We start from the raw sequence: 24,391 nt of genomic DNA, 5'->3' as shown, positions 1-24,391 counted from the left end.
TTGCAAATCATGTAAATCAGTTTAATTTACCACTTGTGGACTCCAATCAAGGTGTAGAAACATCTCAGCAATGATCAGAGAAATGTGAGGAACCTGAGCTAGATTTCAAGCATTGTTCCAAAGGGTCTGAATACTTATGCTAATGTGATATTTCATTTTTTTCTTTTTAAAATTTTTGGAAAACTTGTGGTAATTCCACTGTACTGTAAATGATGACGGTAACTGGACATTTAGAGAGAGAAAACATGGGATATACATTACCTGGTATTTCTTGAAGAAAAGCAGCTACTCTCCTTGAGCTCGTTGGAAAACAGTGACTTCCTTTTAGACAGAACGGCTAGTCTACCTGATGTTGTACAGCCCAACCTGTATGATAAGCACATAGAGTCAAATATGAAGTGTATGCATGGTACATTGTTTTGGTAATTCAACTGAAAAAAATCTGGGCAGGGGTTGTTCAAAATTGGAATTTAGGCTATTTCTAAGACTATATATTTTTATAGGCTAGTTTTAAGGATCAAAGGACATTGGACACAGAGCCTGACAATGGGATGAAATTGGTCAAATCAGGGCAGGAGTTCACTGTACTTTAATGTCACATACCAAAAAAAAACAATAGCCACCATTTTCTGATTTCCCTAAATCCTTCATATTGAACAACATTAACTGTATTTTCTTGTCTGGGTGGTTCTTATGCTATCTCTCACCTTTGTCTTGTCTTGTTCCTGGTATTCTTCTGCATACTTTGCTGTTTGAGGTCAAAGTCAAAGCTCGGTGCAGGAACTGTGGAGCAAGGGCTTATTGACGCAAGAGTAAATCCATCCTTTACCACATTGACTTGGCTTTAGATTGAGGTTATTTCCTTATTATAGTAAGTGTCAGTGTATGGTTTAGTGTGGGTTTAACCTAAACCACGGGCAGCTGGTGCAACAGGACACTTAACCTAACAGCTAAACCTACAATTGTGTAATTTCAACTTATACTACCTAGGTGCCTGTCCCTGAAGGTCACATGTTCCTCTGCTTGTCACTGACAACAAAATTAAAGGTGGTTGCATATTTTAACAGACTAATTTTATGATGTTGTAATTTTTCATCTTTCAGTCAATTGTAACTTCCGGTTAGTTTCTTACCTGCAGTAGCTACTTACCTGAGCAGGTGTGTGGTCCAAATGCCAGGGTGGTGGGGGATAATGGGTTTGTAAGCTCCTGGTGTTGTGTCAAAATACATGAACCTAACAGAAAGCCTGCTTAACTCGGTACAAATGTAACTCAACAGTCAAAATCTTGGGCTGATAGCCTTTTTTTAACCTGAGGAGGTCCTGAGGACAATATTAGGGTGAATGCATTTTTGGCAATGGGTTAGGCAGCAGGTCAGGCTATATTTTTTGCATCCCCTGTTTCCTTGTTACAGAATGTATACCTTAAAATGTCAGCTATAACGGAAGCCCTCCATAAAGAACGACCAAAAGCACTTCTAAATATCAGCTGATAGATGTTTTTTTTAACTCGAACTGTTCAAAAGGAATTTATATCCGCATTTATAAGCTAGCTACTTATTTCTTTCTTTCAAACATGAGACATTTCAACTATCATGAGGCATTTAAATACTTTATGTAAGTAACACAACTCGATGGATTCTAAATCAGTCATTGCATAAACTGGCTTACTTAAAAGAAAAACAACCGAATAGGCCTCATAATTTTACAACTTAAGTGTCGAAAACATAGTCAGTAGATATATGTAAAATGTATTTGTTCATGCTGATATCGTAGCCTAACACAAATCAATAAGCGCGTGTATCGGAATTCCGACATTTTCTTTGGGTCTCTGAACGCAGCTGTGTGACGTAGCATGTTTTGCTTTCAATGGCGGGATGTGATTCTGTCAGAGTCTCGACTTTGGAGAGCGTCTCCCGACTCAAAGAAGTAACTTCACAGCTATTCAGGAAGACATTCACCGAAATATTTTATCCAGGCTTCCGAGTGATTTAACAGTCATCGGTATTTTAATCTGTTTTGCGTGCTAACGTTGCTAAGTCAGCCGTCTTCCTGGTTTGAAGTTTGCCTGAGAGCTGGGCTGATATAACATCAACATGGAGAGTTCACTGATGAGGGATAACTCAATGCTGTTACCTCTAAACAAGGAGAAAACGGTCTATGACGGATTCATCACAGTGCAGGTATGATAGAGTGACAGAAAAACGTTTCTTCAGTGTTAAAACAACGATTCTTCAAACTTCGTTCCGAAATATATAACGGTTCTTTTTACTCTCGACTCAGCAGAGTACAGTATTCATATACTGAGCTGAAGAGTCTGTACTGTTGCTCCATGTGTAATGTCCTCTTATGTTATAGCTTTTTATATATATTTTTATTTCATTTTTCATCTACACGTTGACGTTTTGCAGCTGCTTGTCAGTAAAAGTGCCTGTGTGACATTGGCTTTTCACTGAGATTGAGCTTAGATGAAAGATCAAGATTTAATTTAGAAGTAACTTTGTTTTTTGTATCTCATAACAGTAAAAAGAGATCAAATGTTTTGTTATTCTCCTAAAACTTACAGAGATCTTATTTTGGTCCATATCTTATAGTCAGCTGTACTTTTAGGTATATTTTTTTTATATTAAACAATTTTACTTTTCTTCTCACAGGAACAAGACTTCAGACTGAGAATTTCACTTCCACCAGATCATCAGCTGAAACGGGCCAGGTACAATGTGAACAACTCATCAAGATTATAAGTTCAGACATATATGTTAACAGAGTAGGGTCGACCTATTATATGCCTGACTGATTATTGAGGCCAATATTTTGAATTTTGCCCATTATCTGTATCATTATTTTATTTTTACTATAATCAATAAAATTAATTATTCGGAAAGTGCACTACTTTGGCTCCGCTGTAAGGTGTGTCTTCCAGAGGTTGAAGGTAACTAATAACATTTACTCAAATTATTGTAATTGAGTAACTTTTTGTGTACATGTACCTTTTTAAGTACTTTTCAAGATCATTACTTTTACTTAAGTATGTTCTGGGGGAATTATTGTACTACATTACATTTTAAAAAACATCAAGATTTGAGTAAAAAAAAAAAATTAATAGCAAAATGAGGCGGTCCAAGTTTTTATCGGCATGAAACCGGTGATACTGTCCGGTTGTTCAGCTTTTACTTCACATGGCATTCAGTAGCATATAGCGAGACAACGATTACACATTTCATCCTAAAGAAGCTGTTGCATTTTACTTTAGGTTAAGTCACACCTTATAATGAAACACCTGATAAGAGATCCATATTCTCTTGTTGTTATTTCACTGCACAACCATCTCAGGTATCAAAAGTAGCAACTCAGTACTCAATACCTCAAGTAAACTTTAAATGACTTACCTTTCTTTGAGTAGATTTATAGACTTCTACTTATGTACATTGTAACCAAAGCAACCATACTTTAACTTTTTTTTTTTTTTTAACTCTTTTTTTTTAACCTTTGTCTTCCCCTATGGCTGTATCTTCACACTCAACGGTCTCACCCTATGTTTTACATACAACACAATCTCACTGGTTAGATGTCACATTAGCAATGGCCAATCAACACTTAAAACTGGGTCGCTGGCACAGTGAGCAAATGACATCACTTCCTGTTTTCCTGTGTTGCTCTGTGTGGTTTCTTATGCTGAAAGATTTAGGGCTAATTTGTTAATTTTCCCTCATTTTTGATCATGGATTTTTACTTTTGCCACATTAAGTACATGTTGTACATCATAATAAATGCATACTGGTTCCAAATATCAGTTAGCGGTCTCATGAACCACTGAGAATTGGTACTGGCCTTGAAAAATCAGTGTGTTTGACCCCTAGAACACATGCTCATTTGACTATTGAATCATGGCTGTACAATAAATCACACTTGCCATTACTGCAATATGAGTGTTTGCTATACAGACACTGCAAATGTACAATTTTAATTACTTCCACACGGGGTGAATCTGTTAACCTGTGAGAAAAATCACTTTTTTGTAAAGTGTAGGGATCATACTCGGTGTCTGTAGAATTTTCCTGATGACACCTGCAGCGTACATGTCCATCTGGAGCTATGACATACTAACTCTCCTTCATTTCCCATAATTCCTACCTGGTGTTTTTCACTTCCTGACCACCATCTGATTTTGGCGTGACTGCAAACAACCTATTGGCCTAAGATGGAAATGTACTCGGTCTATGCATTGTCCTTTTATGATTTAAATGTTATTTATCTGTTCAAGCCTACATTATAAAACTCTATTATTTTGGGGAGATTACTCCCTGTAGTTTTTCATTCCATAATCTATGTCTCAAAAGAAAATCTAAAGCAATGCCTGTCCTTTCCAGTATCTCATAGCCTTAATATGGATCCATGTTTAAGCTGATTTCTCCATAGATTATTTGCGTTATTTTCTATAAAGCTGTTATATCTAATCATGTCTTTGTTCTTTTAGGCTGCACTGCTGTTGGCAGTTGAAACACCTGTTGCACGGATACGAGCACATCGTCAAGCAGGTAATGGGTACATGGAGTTCAAACCCATGGGCTATATTTGGCTGAAAACTGTGTCCTTGTAATTTATGTTGTGTTGCATCTGCCTGCTCTGACTGCAATTAGGCTGATTCTGCTGTGATTAACATTTTTTGTTCTGTCATTTTGGCTCCTTTTGTGTTTTCCTGCATCATGCCAAGCATCCTTCTCATACTCAGTGCCACCACTCAGGCTGGCCCTCACTCTCAAGCAGAGAAAAATATTTTTCACTGTTTAATTAACATCGCCTGGAAAATGTCCCTATTTGTTATGTGGCCCCTCAGGGTTATTTGGATGAGATTGATATTTCACCCCGGGCTGTAAAGTTCATTATTTTCACAGCCTTTAAGCTATCATTAATTATTAAAGCTGGTGGCAGCCCCCATTAATCACAAACAGTGTGTTTGATTTGAATGGCTGGCTAGAGGAAAAATAGACACTGTCACTTCATTATCCTCCCATTCAAGGATGTCTTTTCTCTCTTGTTTGACTCCTCACAGAGGCTACAGCAGTCGGCCGAGCTTGTCAGTTTCATTCTGGAGTTGAAGACCGTCTTGGTAAGGAGGAGAAAGACACAGTGGTTCATGCGGTCACTGTGACATTGTTGCTTTATGAATAGGAACCTTCAGGCTCTATCAATAGCCTTGATTGTGAGGCACACATGTACATGTATATTTTGTTAGATTAATGGAAAGTCTTACAGCCTTTGTGCTTCCCACCAAACAAAAGCACGCGAGTTATTGGCCCTGATTCAGTTCTGCTGTCTTTATGATATTGTGGAGTGTGGTGGAGCTGTGCTATGATGAGTGCAATATCAGCTCTAGAATAAAAGACTTTCTTTCTGGCGTTGTAGGAAGTGTGTCTGAAGAGCCGTCCTGAGTGCCGCTCCATCCCACCACCTCAGTATTACTCTCAGCTCATCTCTGAGATGGAGACCCTTGGTTGGGACAAGTAAGTGACCACTTACTGTACATTACATTGTTTCAGCAACAAGGTTTAAGTGAAACTTTAAAGGTTTGCAATAATTTAATTATTGAAGTGAGCTGCTGGTAAAACACTATGTGGACACAGTATTTGGCCACACCTGTTAATTAATGAATTCGGGTGTTTTAATCAGACCTGTTGCCATAGGTGTATGAAATCAAGCTCTTAGCCATGACATCTCAATTTGCGAAAAATTTCAGAAACAAAATGAGTCATTCTGATGACTTTGTTACTTCAAATGCAGTACTGTGATGGATGCCACCTCAACTGTAAGTGATGTTATTAGAAATCACAGAGTGAAGTCAACAACTGCTGGGGTTCATGGTGCGTAGAAGTCACCAACGCTCCGCCTATTCCATAGCTGGAGTTCCAAACTTCCACTGGCAATAATGTTAGCTCTAAAACTGACAGTGGGAGCTTCAAAGAATGGGTTTCCAGTGCCGAGCAGCTGCATGCACGCCTCACATCATCGCCTCACATGCACTGTGCCCCAGTGCAAAAAGCAAGGACTTAAGGTGTGGTTTGATTAGTTTGATGTGGAAGAACTTGACTGGCCCGCACAGATTCCTGACCTCAACCCCATCAAGCACCTTTGGGATGAACTGTAACAGAGACTTCAAGCCAGGCCTTCTCGTCCAACATCAAAGCCTAACCTCATAAATGCCCTACAGAATGAACGATCACAAATTTACACAGAAATACTCCAAAATCTTGTGGAAAGCCTTCCAAGAAGAGGGGAAGCTATTACAGCTGCAAGAGGAAGCTAACTCCTTATAATGTCTTTACAGTCCCAGTTGGTCTAATTGTCAGGTGGCCAAATACATTTGTCCATATAGTGTATGTGACTTTTACATAAGGATGGACTAAAATTAATCTGGTGATTAAAGGCCAAGGTGGCCATTACAAGAGTCACAAAGCTACTATGGCACATCGATATAAATAATAAATTAATTATGTTTTTACCCACACAAAAAATGAAATGGCGAGTCCATGGAAAGCATTTATCCAGTAATCAGTGTCTTTCTGTTAGGAATGCCTGAAGACACGTTACACTAGAGGCAAACAAACAATTTTTTTTTTTAACACTGGTACCAACTAATATTGAAAATGGAGACTAGAGATATACTTTACACAACATCCAGGTTGTGTAGGGTGAAGGCTTCTTTAAGCTGATGGCATTTGTGATGCTGGAATTAAAGCCACCATCACAGCTAACAAGAGGGACGTATGCATGAGGAAAGAGCAGCAGAAGTGAGTGCTGATGTACACCATATCCATAAAGTGACTGTTAGTACAGACTCATGGACAGATCTCTCCACAGAATCATATGTTATTGTTTGTCTGAGTCACATGTCTTGGTCTGTGAAAGAGATGACAAAAAAACATAGTGGGCCACCAGCAGGTTCATGATTTGTAAAATATCGTAAGCTCTTGAATGTAAGGCCTCTGTTGTATGGGTAGGAGCAGTCCAACTTCTGGACTCACAGTGAGTTGTTCTGCCCTCCTCCGCTTGTCACTTACTTCAGCTGAGTGTTGAAGACAAGGTTGTTTCAAACCAAAACTCCATAAGGATTATTTCCTTAAAAGTATGCTCCCTTTTTTCTTTAGATGCAGGATTACAAGCTGACAAAAACAGAAAAAGCAGCACCAACCCCCTCCACTCTGGCCTTTCATGTAATGTATTCCAGCATGTTCTGGGTAGTGAAGCATTGCATTAGGTCTCATGAAGTTTGGGGAAGTGGTAGCTGCACATGCTTAAGGTTATAACATGCTGTATGTCTTAGCACTTTACCTCCAATTTCCACATACTCTCTGTGATCTGCTAGGAAAGCAAACTGAGGAGCATATTGCTCCCTTTCTAGTCCATCTTTGCAATTCCACTGCCCACACTCTTGTCCATCTCTGGGGAGTCCCAGAAGTGCCACTCCTCTCTGCTTCCCTGGGGGAGTGCACGAATTCTATTTTCAGCACCAGCCACTGCCAAACTGCAACAATCCACATAGGGCAGATCAATGCAAACAGCCGGAAACATGTGCATAGTATCTGGTCAATTTCAAAATACAGCACAATGCACAGACTTCTAATTGAAAATCATTACTTTATCAACATTACGACTCATTCTGTGGCACAAGCAACAAGTCATCAAGCAGTCAGTGGGTCACAGAGTTTCTACAGTGCAATTGATGAAGAAAAGTTAAGTTTTTAGGTGAAAAACCGCAGAATTTTACTTGTAACCACACATCTTTTGAAGATTTGAAGCATAAACCTTTTAACTTCATAATTGACTTACCTATGGAAGAAGCAAAAATACAATGGAATCATGTCTCAGTGAATGACATATCAACCCCAAAAAGCCAACATAATCCACTCTTGCCATACTATTCCTATGTGAACTTGTAGTTGTCCTGCGATATTGTGCCCTCTTTTGTCTCAAGCTGGCCAAGGCTGTGCGGTGCTGCACAGGTAGACCCACTTCCAGTGTTCAAGGTTGCTCACCTTCGGTCAGAGCAAAACCCCTGTGTGTCTCACAGGCAGAGGATTTGGGAAAATTGGAGGTTATACAGGTATATGCACTAGTAAGATTGGTCCAACGTTGCTTCCTGCCCTCTAAAGTGAGCCCTGGACTAAATGGCTGTAGATCTGAAACAGCGGTAGTCTGCCTTCCTGTTTCCTGTCACACATGCACTGATGTATTAACAATTTTTAAAGGTAGGATCTAACTTACTTAACATGGTGGAGATGCACACACGAGGAATGTGATAGCAGTTTGAAGGCCTTTGCATATTATAAATGGCACAAAAACGCGACAAATTCAGAGGCAAATTTTAAAATGTGTTTCTGATCACAACAGGGGCGACACAATCTTGTGAATAAATTCTGCACATTTAAAGAAAGAAAGTCAGGGCTGCGAAAGTCTGCGGTGTGTTTTACATGATCCCGTGGTAAACTGAGATTTATTAGAGCTGAAGATAAAATAAGGTGTCTGTCTCTCTCTTCCTCCAGTTTTTCCCTAACAGTACATTTACACACAAGTAGGAGGTCAGGGCCATTTTCTGTCACTGTTTGATTCACTGCGCTGCTCCCTCCTATCAGCCAAGTTGGCTGGGATGAGGGACTTCCTTTTGATTCATTTTATAAATTAATTAATGTTACAAAATAATATTAAGGGCACACTTGAGGTTGCTGCAAGGGGGGCTCACTTGTTTTTGTTATGGACTGGTCACAAGGTAATTTTCAAGTCCAGTTTGGTTGTAAACAGCTCCAGCTGTAGGCATAGCACAGTTCGGTTCACATGGGTAGCGCTGGGCTGTCTACTGCCTGACTCCCTCTTTTACCAGGCTACATGATATCAGATTAAAGACTAGTATAACTCATCACTGGCAGGAGAAAAAAACTCACCTGAAAAAAGAGGAAAGAGCAGGAGGTTTTGCACCTTTGTCTACCTCAAAACTCTTCTAATATCGGCAACGAGTGTTTGGATTGGTCAGATTTTTGCTTTCGGAGCGAAACTAAAAAACGAATCAAACATGGATTGAAAAACTATCAGCAGCAATTTGGCTCGGCAAATTTAAGCTGCTGGTGTAAAAGCCTGCATTGACTTGCTACATGCTCAAAAAATAATAATTTAGTGTGGATTATTCGCATGAAAAAAACACATTTGGTGTGCAAGGACCATAAAACATCTCCTGTGATAAGTTGGGGTCCTTTGTCCAGTTTGACAGAGGAAGCTTGGATGACACTCACATTCACCAAGAACTTAGTTTATTTTATGTTACGATGCCAGTCCTTATGGTGAAAAGTCAGTTTTTATCTTTAACTCACTGGCCACTGAATTAGGGCTCCAAATACCAGGTATACTGTGCAGTTTTTGTAGCTTTGACATCAGTAAAGACCCCATCTTTCTTATTCACTGCTATTCTTTTGATGGAATACTTTCCCCCAGAAAGGGGCGGGGCTGGGATTGTTTTGAAAAAGATGATAGTAGATTTCCACTCCTAATATGTACTGCATCTAAAGTGGTTGGTGGAAACATACATGCATGAGTGGGGGTTCTGGTTTTAGGAGTGTCATCATCATTTTTATGAGGGTCCTCAAAGATAAACTCTCGATAAAACTACAGTCAGTGTTACAACAATAAACTGCTGCTATCCTGCTACTGAATGAATTGCCACTTAATGTTAACAGTTGTTTGAATTGGCTTACAGTAGGAACAAAGCGATAATCAAATAATTATTTTCTCTTAATGTACAATGTGGTAACATTTCCATTCCCTCTTACATGGTCCCATGATACTCTTGAACTAATTTGCCTGATGATGGAGATTGCTTCACCCCTCTGTTTTCTCTTTTCTCAGCAGAAGTGCCTAGAGGAAATTTGTTGGTTTTACTGTAAACGTCAGAATTTGTAGGCCAAAAATTTGTACTTTAAACTATTAATATAGATATCTTGTTGTTTCTTTGTGTGTTTTCCCCAGAGGCAAGATTAACATATGGAGGTGTATGTTTCTAAAAATCTCTGCTGCTTAAAACAGCTTTACAAAGTGCTCCTTGTATTCCTCCCATCAGTCTTAACCAATCGGAGAGCCTGCAACAACACAGCTTCACATTAACAAATGGCTCCTAATGACTTCCTTATTTTTAGTTATTGAGTTATAGTTAAATCCAGGTCACATTTAATAACTCTCAGCCCACGCATGATGACAGGCCTGGCTAATACCGTCGTCTCCACTTGTCAGGAGAGGAGTAGAAGAAGAAGGAGGGGGGTGGTGGTGGTTAGTAGGAGATATCTATTCTCCCCCAGCTCGGATTAAGCCTTGACTACTACACTCATTTTCCACTTTCCTATTAATGACCACGGCTACAATTATGATATTAGCAAAATGCAAATGGCTCTAATTGAAGACTCTCAGGTTTTAATAGGAGAGGGGGGGGTGAAGGTATGCTTTATGCTGGAAATGGGTCCAACATCATTTTCAGTGTCGTGTTACGGTTAGAAGGCATTATACACAGTGGGCCTCAATCTCCAAAGCACTCGAGATTCGCTTAGCGTCTTAATTGGTATGGGCCGTGCTAATAGCCACCAGGGGTTTTCAGCTGTAATTCTGTCTGCTGATTGGGCCAGGTAAGTGAGTCTTTCTCACTTTGCTCTCTCTCGCTGTGTCTCCATTTGAGAGTGTGGTCATCTTAATTGGCTGAAGATGGCATACCACATGTTAATTAATGGAAAATGAGGTCAAGTAGGTCAGTCGCCATCACTCGGTGGCCTCAGAACGTGGCCCTGGAAGCTCTGGGGCTCATTACGGGCACAGCTGGCACTTCATGTTCACAGGCTCTCAGTGTACGTACAGAGTGTCATCTCTTCTTCTCACAGTGTTATCACTCTGTCACACTGTGTTGCTGCTCTTCTGAGGCCAGTTATCGTGGCTCTCTGACAGCAGGGCTCTGTTGGGTCAGCCAAGCCCCAGGGCTGAGGGATTAGAGGCTTTCGAACCACCGGATTTAAATAAGAGTTGACGTCACCCATTAGACTGTAGACTGCTGTTTTGAAGTACTAAGTTCTGAAATCTGCTCTTTGCCGACTTGGTCTGTTAGAGCCTGAAGTGACCATGTCTAGAAAACAAGGTGGGGCTGGAAGTGGACTGGGGGATGGCAGCCTTTGAGTTATCAAAGATATATTATACACTACATACTCAAGGCTTTTACATCCTCTTGCTCAGGGATTTCAGACTTACAGTTGGTCAAATACTGATCCAGCATTTTAAACCTGATACTAATCCGAAATCTGGGCATTCGGTATCTGCTGACATCAATCCTATTCGATCTGATACCAGTGTTAACTACCTTGCTTGAACACATCTCAGGTTGTAGAGTCATCTGAAAGTAAGTGGACACTACCAATGCTAAGGTGTGACTTGGCCTCTATGAAATCTGTGTACTTATAGGTAAGCCATGACCCTTACATGTTAAACATCTGGTTTATACTTCTGTGTAAAATGTATGCCAGGTCCCCCTTGAAAAAGAGATCTTTGATCTCAATGGGGCTAGCCTGGTTAAATAAAGGTTAAATTAAAAAAAATGCCATAGCTATGTCACTGTGCACATTATGTAATTGTTGGTGTATCCCCCTAGCTCTGTAATGCTTTGCCTGTCGGTAGTGTAATTTCTCTTCTGGTCCCAAACATCAAATAACTAAGAGTGTCTGCCTTCCCACTTCTCTCTCAGGTCCACTTGACTAAGCCTCTCTTACCATAGAAGACAGTGTTTTTTACAATATAAAGGTGTGTACTAATATTACAAAACACCAATAAAAATGATTTATAACACTGAAATGGCTAGCTTCTGGAAAATTATGTTCATTTATGCATTCAGGACTTGGTTGGAGCTCCTTTTGCATGAATTACTGCATCAGTGTGAGGTGATGTGGAGTAGGATTGGGCAGTATCAATTTCTTTAGACCATCATACCATCCCCAAATTTTACCAGGGTATACAGTATTACTGTCCATTCATAGCTGGAAGTGAATCCTTTGTTCTCGCACCTTACAGGTAAGCTGATTCAGGATCAAATCATCCTTCGTCTCCTTTCCTCCTCTCTCTCTCTCTCTCTCTCTCTCTCTCTCTCTCTCTCTCCCTCTCTCTCTCTTTGCGCATATTAACTTAGCTATATGACCTCTTTACCCTATTGTACGAGGATAAATCAAAGTAATCATCCACAACTATTATTATACAGTATCTACAAATATGAATCAATGTCCTGTGTGCTTCTAAACAGATAAAGATCCGCCTTAATTATTTATATCCACGTTGTGCAGCCTGGTGAGCTCAGTCGTGGGCAAGTTCACTTAATAAGAAGCTTATGAAAAGTTACTGACTACGTCAGAGCTTGAAATAACTTACATTGTTAAACTTTATCCACATTTCTCAAAAAACAGGAGTTAAGAAAAGTTAAGACGTTTTTAAAATCTGTTGATGGGGTAATTACTCTTGACTTTGCTACTGCAGCACGCAGTACCTGTGGTTATTAATAACCTAAACATAAACATTTCTTATCACTGACCTACACACAGAAAGAATAATTAAAGTGTTCTGTAAACTCACAATACAGTGGATCACATTATAGCCAGCAGTGCACTTAAGCACTTTGACTTTAGAGAGGACCACATCCCTGTGCCAGCACCGTACCAGGAAGCCAGGCCATTGCGCGCCACGCATGAGTTTAAATACCTGGTATAGCTCTGAGAGCCTTCATCATTTTCCAAATTGAAATGAAATCATAAGATTTCCTTTATCATGTTAAAGCATCTTCACACACTGGCAGTGGTGCTGCTGGTAGGGAGGGACAAGTGTTTTCAAGGCATTTCTTTAAAAACCTGCACTCATCACATATCAAAAATTTAATGGTGGTAATTGAAGCAATAACGTGGCTATTTTTTAATACCCCAGTATACTGTATTACTGTATTACCACCCAAGTGTGGAGCCAATCAGACCAGTTGGCTGGCTAATCGAGCACAGTAATACCAGGGTCAGCAAACCAGTCTCTGGTAGTTTTGGCTTCACGGTGGGCAGGTACCAGGTCCTGCTGGAAATGGAAATCAGTGTCTCCATAAAACTGCTATGCATATTGAACATAAAGTGCTCTAAAATCTCCTGGTAGACAGCTGACAGCGTTGACTCTGGACTTGATAAAGCACAGTGGACCAACAGCAGCAGATGACATGGCACCTCAAACCATCACTGACTGTGGAAACCGAAACCACTGGGCTTCAGGCACCTTGGAGTCTCCCTCCAGTCTCCAGGACCTTGATTTCCAAGTGAAATGCAACATTAACTTTCATCTGACAACAGGACTGGCCTACTAAGCAACGTCCCTTTCTTTTTCTCCTTTTTCTCTGTCAAAGGCCTACAATGTTGTCTTCGGTTCAGGAGTGGCTCAACACTAGGAACACGACACTTCTAGCCCATTTCCTGGACCTGTTAATGTTTTGGCTCTTGATCCACTGACTCCAGCCTCAGTTCACTCCTTGTCAAGCTGCCCGGAGTTCTTGAGTCTGCTTTGTTTGACAATCCTCTGAAGGCTGAGCTCATCCCTGTCACTTGTGCACCTTTTCTTACCACTCATTTCCCTTCCAGTTAACTTTTCATGAGTATGCTTTGATGCAGCCTCTGAGAACAGCCTGCCCTTTAAGCAGTGACCTTCTTTGGCTTACCCTCTTTGTGGAGGGTGTCAGTGATTGTCTTCAGGACATTTGTCCAGTCAGCAGTCTTCCCCACGGTTTTAGTTGTGTGTACTGACCCAGAGTGTTAGAATAAAGGCTCAGGAATCCTTTGCAAATTGGACTTTTCAACAATATTCTAATATTTTAAGATTGTTTTTGACCATTATGTTTGTGAGCTGGAAGCTGCAATACTTGCAAAACTGGCAAAAATCCAGTATCATGCATGGCTACACAATATGCTTGCAAACATTAATCAGAGACTAACAGTTACTAACACTGAGCTAACCAATCATGTGCATTGTGATCTGCATTGTTTAGAAATGCAGTTACATTTCTAGGAGGTGCATGTCAGCCTTCATACGTAGGCTTCTGCAAAGGTTCAGGGCTACACGAACTTTTGGTGCATGATATGATAAAGATCTGACACAGAAGTACAAATAAGACCTAATGGAGAAATCTCTTACAGTGTGTTTTTTTCTCTTCCAAGTCATGCTTTAAAACTAGACAATATAATAGAGGTTTAAATGGGGACTCCCTCAATTTTGAAGCCAGCCAAGTGGCCACTAAAGATATTGGAGTTTCTGAAACTTCTCGACTTCATTTCTCAGCTAAAGAGGTTTTATCTTGTTTATAGCATCTTTTTTCCCAACATTTGTTGTTCTATCATTTTGTAACATTATTAGGTCAGATAATTAATGGGCCGTTTAATGATTAGATGTAAATACATTTTCAAATCATATTGAGATTTATGTAGTAAAGTGTAATGCTTAATGAGAGTGGCCTGGTTGTTGTATAAAGAATACACACCGATATAATTAATATTCAGGTTTTTGTGCCATTTAAGATAAGTGTGTGTGTTTTTCTTTGTGTGTATGATCTGAACATACAGTACATTGCTTTTTTGAAAGCCTCCACTTCCTTTAACATACCTTGTTTTTTGCCACTATGTGTATGTGCATTTCTTATGCCCCACACACCAGCGCTACACATGTGTACCTCTCACTGTTCATTAATCACTTTGTCGACACAAAAAAAGAAAAAAAAAGATGCACAAAAACACACAGGCCCAAATGTGTGTGGTGTGTACTGTCTGGAAGAAGCTCACTTGGCTGTTGAGTTGCAAATGGGATGCTCTCATCAGTCTTCCCAGCAGGACGCCTGACTGTCACGCTGTTTCCATCATGGCCAAGTAGGGGCGGCAGCTATGCTCTGTATCCGGAGTGTAAGAGCTCACAGGAGAAGAGATGTGTCTTTAAGTGATGTTCAGATGAGACTTCTTCACCGCTGATACTTTCTGTGGAGTCCTGAACCTTAACGAATGGTCATAAGGAGTACTGGTCGGACTGATCTGTTCTTTAGGATGACATATCTTTTAACTCCCAGCTGAAATGTTGCCTTTTTTTGGTCTGCTAAATTATTGTTCAGCAGCTTGAACATCCAACCTCTGGAATTTGTATCTTAATGTAAAGTCATCAAGTCAAATTTTAAGGTTAGAGTAAGGTTTAGTAGGATAACATTGCAAAGAAATGGAATATTAGATTTGTACTTTGAGTCTCAAAAACAACCAAACTAGCTACTTATCATGAGAATGTGATGCCCTTTAGATGTACAAGTGTTCCTGCTTCTGCTGCTCTTTCCTTTATGAAGAAGAGGTTGAGACCCTGTTAATGCCTTGTCTTAGAGTTGGGTGATAACCTGAACTTTATATCATGGTGTATTTTTGGCCTTTGTGGTGATGGTATTATATTGTAGTATTCAAAAATTAAAGATGACTCATTTCAATGCATATTCAGTAGCCTTCTCCCCCTAAAACAAGCCTGTGATGGCAAACCAGCACACGATCACAGAAACATGTTTTTACCAGTCTCTCTCTGTTCATCTTTTTGTAGCTGCAACTTAAGTTTCTCCCCTGCTAAGGTTTGTCAAGAAGCTACCAATCAAACTAAAAGCACTCAAGCAAGAAACAAATGAGGAATTTTATTATGGAGAACAAACATAATAGAAATCACTGCTTTAACTTAGCTCCAGCAGAGATGATGCTGAGTCTATGGAGCTACTATGTTTACAGCTGCTTCTACAGCATGACCTACTTCTTTGAATTAAGATGGACTTTCAACAAGCAAGTCATCAGTTAAAACACACCTCTAAACAGTTTTCAAGTTGTTGTTACATGAACCACTATAATATGAATGAAGTTCCAGTAAGGAACAAACACTTGGTAGTCATATGGAAATTTTTCTGGCTATAGGAAATCAGACAGCAGTTAATGTAAAATCTGTACAGTCTGTTTAAGAAATCTTTTAAATTGTAGACCTTTGGGACAACATTGATATTGGTGTTAATTTGTTCTTTTAGTGTGCGAATGTGTGCATGTTATAGTGCCTCCTTAACGTAGTTGGGATCATCATAGCACAGCTGTGCAAGACTACTGTGACGCTGTACACAACATTGATGCATCAGTAGGACTGGGCAGTATCCATTTCTTAGTTCTGCCAAACCTTCTTCAAATTTGACTGGGTCATACGGTGACTGGGGCATACGGTGGTACTTCCAGGTGTTTGAAACCCACATTACACCAGCACTTGCCTTGCCAGTCCTTAAAGGAAATGCTTCGTTGAGAAGACGTTGACTGCAGGAGTACAACCAAATGGTTGTGAATAGTGAGACTGTTGAAATACAGGAGAATTTGGGAAGTCATACAACAGTATGAAGCCGACAGTGCAAGGGGTTTGATGCCTGTATCGGTTATCCCACTTATGATGTTCATAATGACAGTGATCTCTGACCACTCAGTGGTCAACAGGGTTTTAATGTCACATTTTAGTACTGGCTCTGCTCACTGGGAACCTCACCAGAGGCAATTCCAAAATAAAGAACCAAGTAATGGGCGCAAATGTCCTGGCAGTTAGGTCGTACCCCGTTTACTCAGGTGGCCTGAGTTTGAATCTAACCTGTGACTCCTTTCCCGCAGGTAATTCCTACCTCTCTCATCCCTGTTCTGTTTCTGTCCACTCTTTCTCTAGAATTAAGGTTTAAAAAGATAAATCATTGGAAGAAAATAGCGATAGGGTACCAGGTTCTAGGTACAATCCTTGATAGAAGTCGGGATGGTGCTACATAGTGGATAAACACCACTGGTGTTGTCATTGTATTAGGTGTGTATGGATTGCAGCTTTAAGACTGTATTTGAACTTCAGAAGCACTGCCCTTCGCAGATGCTTGTTTGAATGTTTGAGCATAAAGAGGCTTTTATGAATCAGGCCCATTGGACTTTGTCATTCCATCACTTCCCTAAGTGTGTGTGTAATTCCTGAGCGCAGCGCTCACATCACTCCTTTCTAACACACTCCATAAATCCCTGGCAGATATACAGCCCATGTCAGCCTCTGCACAGAGAGTGTGTCGTAGCGTACAGTAAATCTGGAGGAGGACAGTCCACATCCTTTGTCTCAGATCAGTCTTTTGTCTCTGGGTCTTCAGTAGACCAGAGAAGGACTCCAGAGGGGGAGGAAGTGACTCCTTCATAGTGATCAGGAGCAGCAGTAAATCTGACAGCAGTCTTAGTGTGTGCTCTGGCCGGATCAGTGTTTTGTCCTCGGCCTCGTAGGTTATAATTAGCTCAGGGAGGAGGTGGTCTGATTTACAGGTTGACTCAAGCTTGAAACTGTGAACCCATGCTAAGGTCACCAGGGGACAAATAATTTAATGTGAGCTTAAATCTGACTCTGGAGACTACTTAAGTCCCACTGGTGTTAGCACTCCATATATATACTCAGACAGTGGCAGAGTGGTTCACTTTGGTACCTGTTAAACTTGACACACAGACTTTTGGGTCTTTCTCACAAAACTAAACCTTAATGCCTTAATTCACCAGGTTAAGTCATTCTGCTGGCGTTGTGATTGGATCTAAGAGCTTTGGAGTTATCCAGACCTGTATAACATGGGACATTAAGTGTTATATTGACACATAAAACACAGAAGCCTTTGCTTGAAACATAGATTAATAATGTTTTTCAGGGTTAAGAAGCATTTGCTGGCAGAAAATGTTGTTTCCCTGCTTACTTCTGTGGTAATAAACCTCAGGAGAATTTTTTATGTTTTTTATTGAACAACAATGTCTCTAAATTAAAGGGAAGTAATAAACCCTTTCTTAAGAAATGATCTGGTGCGCAGATGGCCTGGCAATCTGAGGCGCTACCCATGTACGCGGGCGGTCCAGGTTCGAATCAGGCCTGTGGCCCTTTGCCGCATGTTTCTCCCCACTCTCTCTCCTGTTTACAACTCTGATAGAATTTTTGGGCATGAAAAGCCCAAAAATAAATAAATAAAAAAAAAGAAATTTTCCTCCATTTACTACAGTATTTTTATCTGTTATGATAGTCATTGTGCCACAATAGGTCACTGGTTCCCATTTTTTTCTGCCAGGCTCTGATTGGCAAATGAAAACATCCAATGCCTGCTGAATCAGCACTCTGCCTGGTATTAGCCTTTTGCTCGGTCCTAATGCCCTCGGCTGAGGTTAGTGGCTCCTGTCGCTTTATTTTAACGTCGTAAGGATGATGACTTAAGTGACTTCTAAGCTCTGTCGAGGACTTCTTTGCACTCATAGGGATGTTTGCAGGGCAAATTTTACAAACACTGTCTTGTTATCCTCCCCGTAAATACTGAATAACTCCGCCATGTTGAAAGCCTCTTAGCACTGAGGCTGCTTCCTCTTGTACTGCGGCGCCACCTGCTGTTTCGGAATTTGTAGTCTCATGAAAAAGAAAACAAACGCCTTTATTATCAGTGGATTTTATTGGTTAATATTTTATCAACGGGATAGTAAAAATCTGTAAAATATATGCAATATCGGCCGAGAATTTATCGGTACTGATAATTATCGTGCATCCCTAGGTTTGGATTGAATCAGCCTCCCAGGTCATGGGTGTTCCAGCAGGACAATGACCCGAAAAATACCTCAGAAGCACCAAGAAATGGTTGGAGACAAAGCGCTGGAGTTTTCTGAAATGGCCAGCAATGAGTCTGGATCTAAATCCCATTGAATACCTATGAAGAGATCTCAAAATTGCTGTTGCAAGAAGGCATCCTTCAAATCTGAAAGACCTGGAGCAGTTTGCGAAAGAAGAGTGTCCAAAATTCCAGCTGAGAGGTGTAAGAAGCTTGTTGATGGTTATAGGAAGCGATTGGTTTGTTATTTGATTGGAAGTTATTTTTTCCCAAGGGTGTGCAACCAGATATTAAGTTGAGGTTGCCAACAATTTTGTCCTGCCCATTTTTTGAGTTTTGTGTAAAATTGTGTAAATTTTGGCTTTTTTCTTCTGCTTTTTTGCGTTGTTCCAATGCACATAAAGGAAGTAAGCATATGTATACTAAAAACGTTTGTAATTGCAACAATTTCTGGGAGAAATTGTGTATTTTCTGGAACAATTCCAGGGGTGCCAATACTTTCGTCCATGACTGTAACTCTGAAATATTTATTTCAGATTTATCTCAGGTCAAAGTGCCAATGTTGTATGCCAGTATAGGTGTATTCCTAAACCACAACAAATCAGAGAGCATTTTCCTCACACATCACAGGTTTTGGTCCACTTGTAAATGCCCCATGTAAGCACAGACCAAAGTTGATGTCAAATGCAACAATGTAATATAATTGGCCTTGATTTGGAACAGATCAAGGAAACTGGAGGTGTGAAAATGCCCTGATTGTTAGCCCTACATTTACCTGAAATTGTCTCACAAAATGTGTCATGTTTTACTAGCAGTGCTAAATGGTTTTGTTTGGGCAAACACAAACTAATCAAAAGATTCTTGACTTTCTGTGTGGGATGTGAAGTGCTCCACATTACACTAATTAAAATGATACATTTTCAGAGTCAAGCACTATACACACTTTTGGCAGTTTAACTTCATTTCTTTTGTTCGGACCTTTTCACACCTGGTGATATACCTGTGGATCGCTGGCAGTTTTTGGGCTCTTTGAACATCCAAATCATGACTTGGGGCTCAGGGCAACCCTGCGACCTGCCTGGATGGTACCCTTATTGCCACATAAGCCCCTTACTCCACCCTAAAGGTGTGGAGTTTGCTGTTTTTTCAACAGTTTATTTTCCTATGCCCTTGGTTATATACAAGGACATCCAGAGCAGAGATGGGGTTGTGTCCTCCTTCCCACCTGATGCTGCACTCATGGCGGGCTTACTTACAGTTAAACACCTTTTTTCAGTCTCAGTTTTTGGCCCTAGATGTGCTAGTCCTGTATGTATTGGTATCAGCTAAAATAAGAAATAGGCCTATAGGCAGAGCAGATAGCGGAAAAATCCAATACTATGCGTCCCTAATTTTCTCTCATTGTTGACCAGACCAGATCAGAGTTTGACCAATCACGTGTTTGATTTAGCGTTTAGATGCACCAGATGCTTGCAATAATATGATTTGACACAACAGATAAACACTGACTAGTGATATCTGTTCATGCCACATTATTTGACCAGTGTTTGATACATCTGTGCATCACATAAATAACAGGATTTTTTTTTGTTTTGACTCACCATAAACAACAATGTTCTCAACCTCAGTGTGATTGAATTTATTATATTCCTTCCTTAAAGCACTGAAAACATTGGGATGAATGCAAATGAGAAAAGAAGAAAAGCATGCAACACATCTTGTCGTTTTAAATGTGGAGTTGTCGCCTGATGCAGTGTCCCTGTGTTGTTGCCTAGAGTGATAAATCTAAAGTGTTGATGTCTCAATATTGCTCTCTGCAGCAATGATTAATGACGGATGATGGCTGCTGTCAGTTTACACTGTTAAGTGTACCCTTCTCTGTGTACGGATGTTGATTTATTGTGTTATGTATTGTGTGTGTGTCCATCTTCAGGCTGCTCTTCATAGACACAGAGTTTAGAACGGTGAAACTGAAGGCAGACGATTCCTCTGGAAGGCAGCACGTCCTCACTGTTAAATTCAAGTCGAAGGTAAGAAAATCTCTCCTGAACACACAGTAACACACACTGCTTACTGTAAGGACTTTCCACACTGAAAATGATCCACCATCAACTGGAAAACTCTACAATTTGATGTTGACCTACCGCCAATCCAAATCCAAACAGGCCAACTCCACTGAACGCGTATGGGTTGTTCAATTTGCTGATAGCAAATCAGTGATTTACATCTGCACCCCTAAATCTAGGTCAAACTGGAGAGGGTGTGGAGAGACATGATAACCCACTGTGACTGAGATGTAGCACAGATAAAACATCTCCACATAGACCTCAGCATGATGGAAAACCTTCCTGTATGCATAAAGAAAACCAATACACCCACACTCATCTGCATAGTCGCTGCCTGTGCTCGCTGCTGTCGAGGAAAGTACGAACAACCTTTACCTGCAGTAGATAAAGGTAGATGTAGGTTGTTGGAGTAGCAGGGTGTCTGAAATGTTTGCATGTCACAGATCTACAAATTGTCAGAGAAGAGGTGGCACAGTGTTTTATAATCCCAGGAACATCAAATTACCGTGGTTGATTCTACTATGAATTGTAGATGCATGCAGACGAGGCTCCAGAGTCATCTGAGTGTACCAGAACATGGTTCTCAGAATGTGATAATTTTGTGTGAATTCAATTATTGTGGCATTAGAGTCACTGGTAACTCCCTCTAATAGGCTCAAGGATCCCCATGAGTCCCCCAGCCCCATTATAACAACTACCAGGCTTGTGAAAGAATGTTAATAAAGAATAACAGTCCATCAGACATTACTGCTTCTTGTTAACCTTAAAGGCTGTTTTCACTTCATTACAACTCAACTCTAATTGTCTGCTGTCATTTCTGTCACTTAAGGTAACAGTGACTGGATTCAAAATATTGTTCTCACATTTACCCACATTAAATGATTAGCAGATGATTTATGCCAAGCATTTAAAACAGTTAAGAATAATGTAAGTTTTCACCAATGGCATAACCACAAGTATTACCACTAGATCTTACAAACCACAATATACAGGTGAAGCGCAAAGAATATATAATAAGAAAAAGTTACTTTTTGATCTGTTTCAAATAAAACTTCCATACATTCTAGATTCATCTCATCCAAAATGAAAAACTTCAAGCTTTTTTGTTTTAGTCTTGATAATTATGGCTTACAACTCACAAAAATCAAAAATCCACTACCTCAAAACATCAGAATATTACAAAACATAGATAAAAAAGCATTTATAATACAGAAATGTTAACATTATGAAATATACAGTATGCTCATTTATGTACCCAGTACTTGGTCAGGGATCATTTTACATGAGTTAATGCATTAATGCAATGTGGCATTGAGGCAGTCTGTGGCACACCTGAGGTGTTATGAAGCCCAGGTTGCTCTGAAAGCAGCCTTCAACTTGTCTGTATTGTTGAGTCTGGTGTATCGTCTTCTTATTGACATTTCCCCAGACGTTCTCTTTGGGGCTCAGGTCAGACCAGTTGGCTGGCCAATCAAGCCCAGTAATACCAGGGTCAGCGAACCAGTCTCTGGTAGTTTTGGCTTCACTACTGGCAGGTGCCAAGTCCTGCTGGAAGAGGAAATCAGTATCTCCATAAAGCTTCCCAGCATATGGAAGCATGAAGTGCTCTAAAATTTCCTGGTAGACAGCTGACAGTGTTGACTCTGCACTTGATAAAGACCAGTGAACCAACAACAGCAGATGACACGGCACCTCAAACCATCACTGACTGTGGAAACTGAAAACACCGGACTTCAAGCATCTTGGATTCTTCCTCCTGTCTCCGGGACCTTGATTTCCAAGTGAAATGCAAAATTGTCATTCATCTAACAACAGGACTTTTGACCACAGAGCAACAGTCCAGTTATTTTCTCTTTAGCCCAGATGAAAGGCCTATAATGTGGTCTGGTTCAGGAGTGGCTCGTCACTAAGTATACGACACTTGTAGCCCATGTCCTGGACCTGTTAGTCTGTGTGGTGGCTCTTGAGCTACTGACTCCAGCCTCAGTCAGCTCCTTATGAAGCTCCCATAAGTTCTTGAATCTGCTTTGTTTGACAATCCTCTAAAGGCTGAGTGCATCATTTTTGCTTGTCTACCTTTTTCTTACCACACTTACTTTTTTTGAGATGTACCTGTACAAGAAGCACGTTGGACCAAACACCTGCCGATGTGCATGTGCAAGCACAGCAAGCAGAGCTCATCTTTACACACATTTCATTCATTCAATCCCTTTACAAAATGCTTTGAATCTGCAAAAAAAACAAAAACAAAAAGGATGTTTATCACAGGAGGGGATTTATGGTTGCAGGACTGTTTTCACACTTCAGAGGTAAACTGTGATACATGAAGACAGAGGATCAAATGAAGTTCTGTCCTTTTTCTTCCTCTCTGTGCATAGTGGTGCATATGCACTCTCTTTTTCTCCCTCTCCCCTCCCTCCCTTCCAGAGGTAATATAAAAAAGGAATTATCCATAATGTAACAGACAGGATCAGGATGTCAAGTTATGTTCTATGTGCTAATATACAGATAAAGATAGGCTGTAAATGAATTGTAGCATTGCATAACAGTGGTGGGCTCTGTCCAACCAAAAGTTCACCTTACAGGAAGCTTATAAAAATGTGCAGTCTACTTTAGCACCCGAATAACCAACAGGTACCAGTTTTCGTCGCTAAAAAGGGTTAACACAAGTTTAAATGTCTAAAAGTTTTTTCAATATTGAATCTGTTCTCAGAGTAAAAACACATATCCCTGTGTCTCTGAACCTTACTCCTGTTGATCCTGGCATGAATAAGTACCCCACAGTGTTGTTGCGTTTATTCCAGGCGTAGTGGGGGTGTGGCAGAGGGAGGTGGTGCGTACCTGTGCCCAGATGACATCCACCAGAGACACGGGAGGGTGGTGGACCCCACTCTGAGCCCACCTGCCCACCTGGCCCTCCTCACCCCTCTGGCACCGGGTAAAAATAGCTTGAAGTCCTCCCTTCGTTCCAGCTGCTTCCGCCAGATCCAGCGCCAGGTCATCCCTCACCAGGCACAGCCAGGGAGGAGGCAACGCTGGCACAGCCTCTCAGAGGGGCTTGGACAGCAGGGGAGGGAGAGGGAGAGGAAGAACTCAGAGAAAGGACACAAAGTACAGTAGCTTGTTGGTGAAGGTGAACAGAGAGAGGAAATCTGGCTCTGATGTGCTGACCAAAGCCTCTTATTAAGGAGCTTAAGGAGATTCTGGCTACATATGAAAACTGTCCTGTATGACTGCACCAAATTTTACATTGAATTCTAAAGAAGACAAAAGACAAAATAACCAGTTGCTAATGAGAACCTGGCAAAAACCTTACAGACAGGTGGAATAACCTGTTTAATCAGTTTGATCCATCCACAGTAGCAAAACAGGTTGTTGACTGGTACCTTGTTACTACATATCAATAAGTTGTTTGATAAGAACCGTATAATTTTCCCATTCATCCTCAGCATCCTGCAGAGGCTCCTGAATGCACAGCTCACCTGCCCATTCCTCTGGCCTTAACCTGGACACCACAGGTATGTACAGGTGCATCTACTCACAAACTCTATCCTTTCTTGTCTATTTAAAATGTTAGGCTAAATATTGTACTGGTTTTCTATTTTTGTGAGATGAACCCCTACAT

General features: G+C 40.6%; 1 protein-coding gene across 1 annotated transcript in view; it reads left to right on the top strand.

Annotated features, from left to right (window-relative positions):
• Positions 1-1,856: 1,856 nt before the first annotated feature.
• fancl (FA complementation group L) overlaps positions 1,857-24,391 on the top strand; it is a 51,211-nt gene continuing 28,676 nt past the window's right edge. The window contains exons 1-7 of the mRNA XM_041789249.1: positions 1,857-2,180; positions 2,652-2,710; positions 4,475-4,535; positions 5,051-5,107; positions 5,404-5,501; positions 20,634-20,730; positions 24,216-24,284. Coding sequence (XP_041645183.1) covers positions 2,094-2,180; positions 2,652-2,710; positions 4,475-4,535; positions 5,051-5,107; positions 5,404-5,501; positions 20,634-20,730; positions 24,216-24,284 — 528 coding nt within the window. The 5' untranslated portion in view covers positions 1,857-2,093. The remainder of the gene's footprint in view (positions 2,181-2,651; positions 2,711-4,474; positions 4,536-5,050; positions 5,108-5,403; positions 5,502-20,633; positions 20,731-24,215; positions 24,285-24,391) is intronic.

The sequence above is a fragment of the Cheilinus undulatus genome, linkage group 6 (genome assembly GCF_018320785.1).
Source record: "Cheilinus undulatus linkage group 6, ASM1832078v1, whole genome shotgun sequence".
NCBI classification, from domain to species: domain Eukaryota; kingdom Metazoa; phylum Chordata; class Actinopteri; order Labriformes; family Labridae; genus Cheilinus; species Cheilinus undulatus.
The sequence above is the reverse complement of the archived record's forward strand: the minus strand, read 5'-3'. Positions and strand labels throughout refer to the sequence as shown.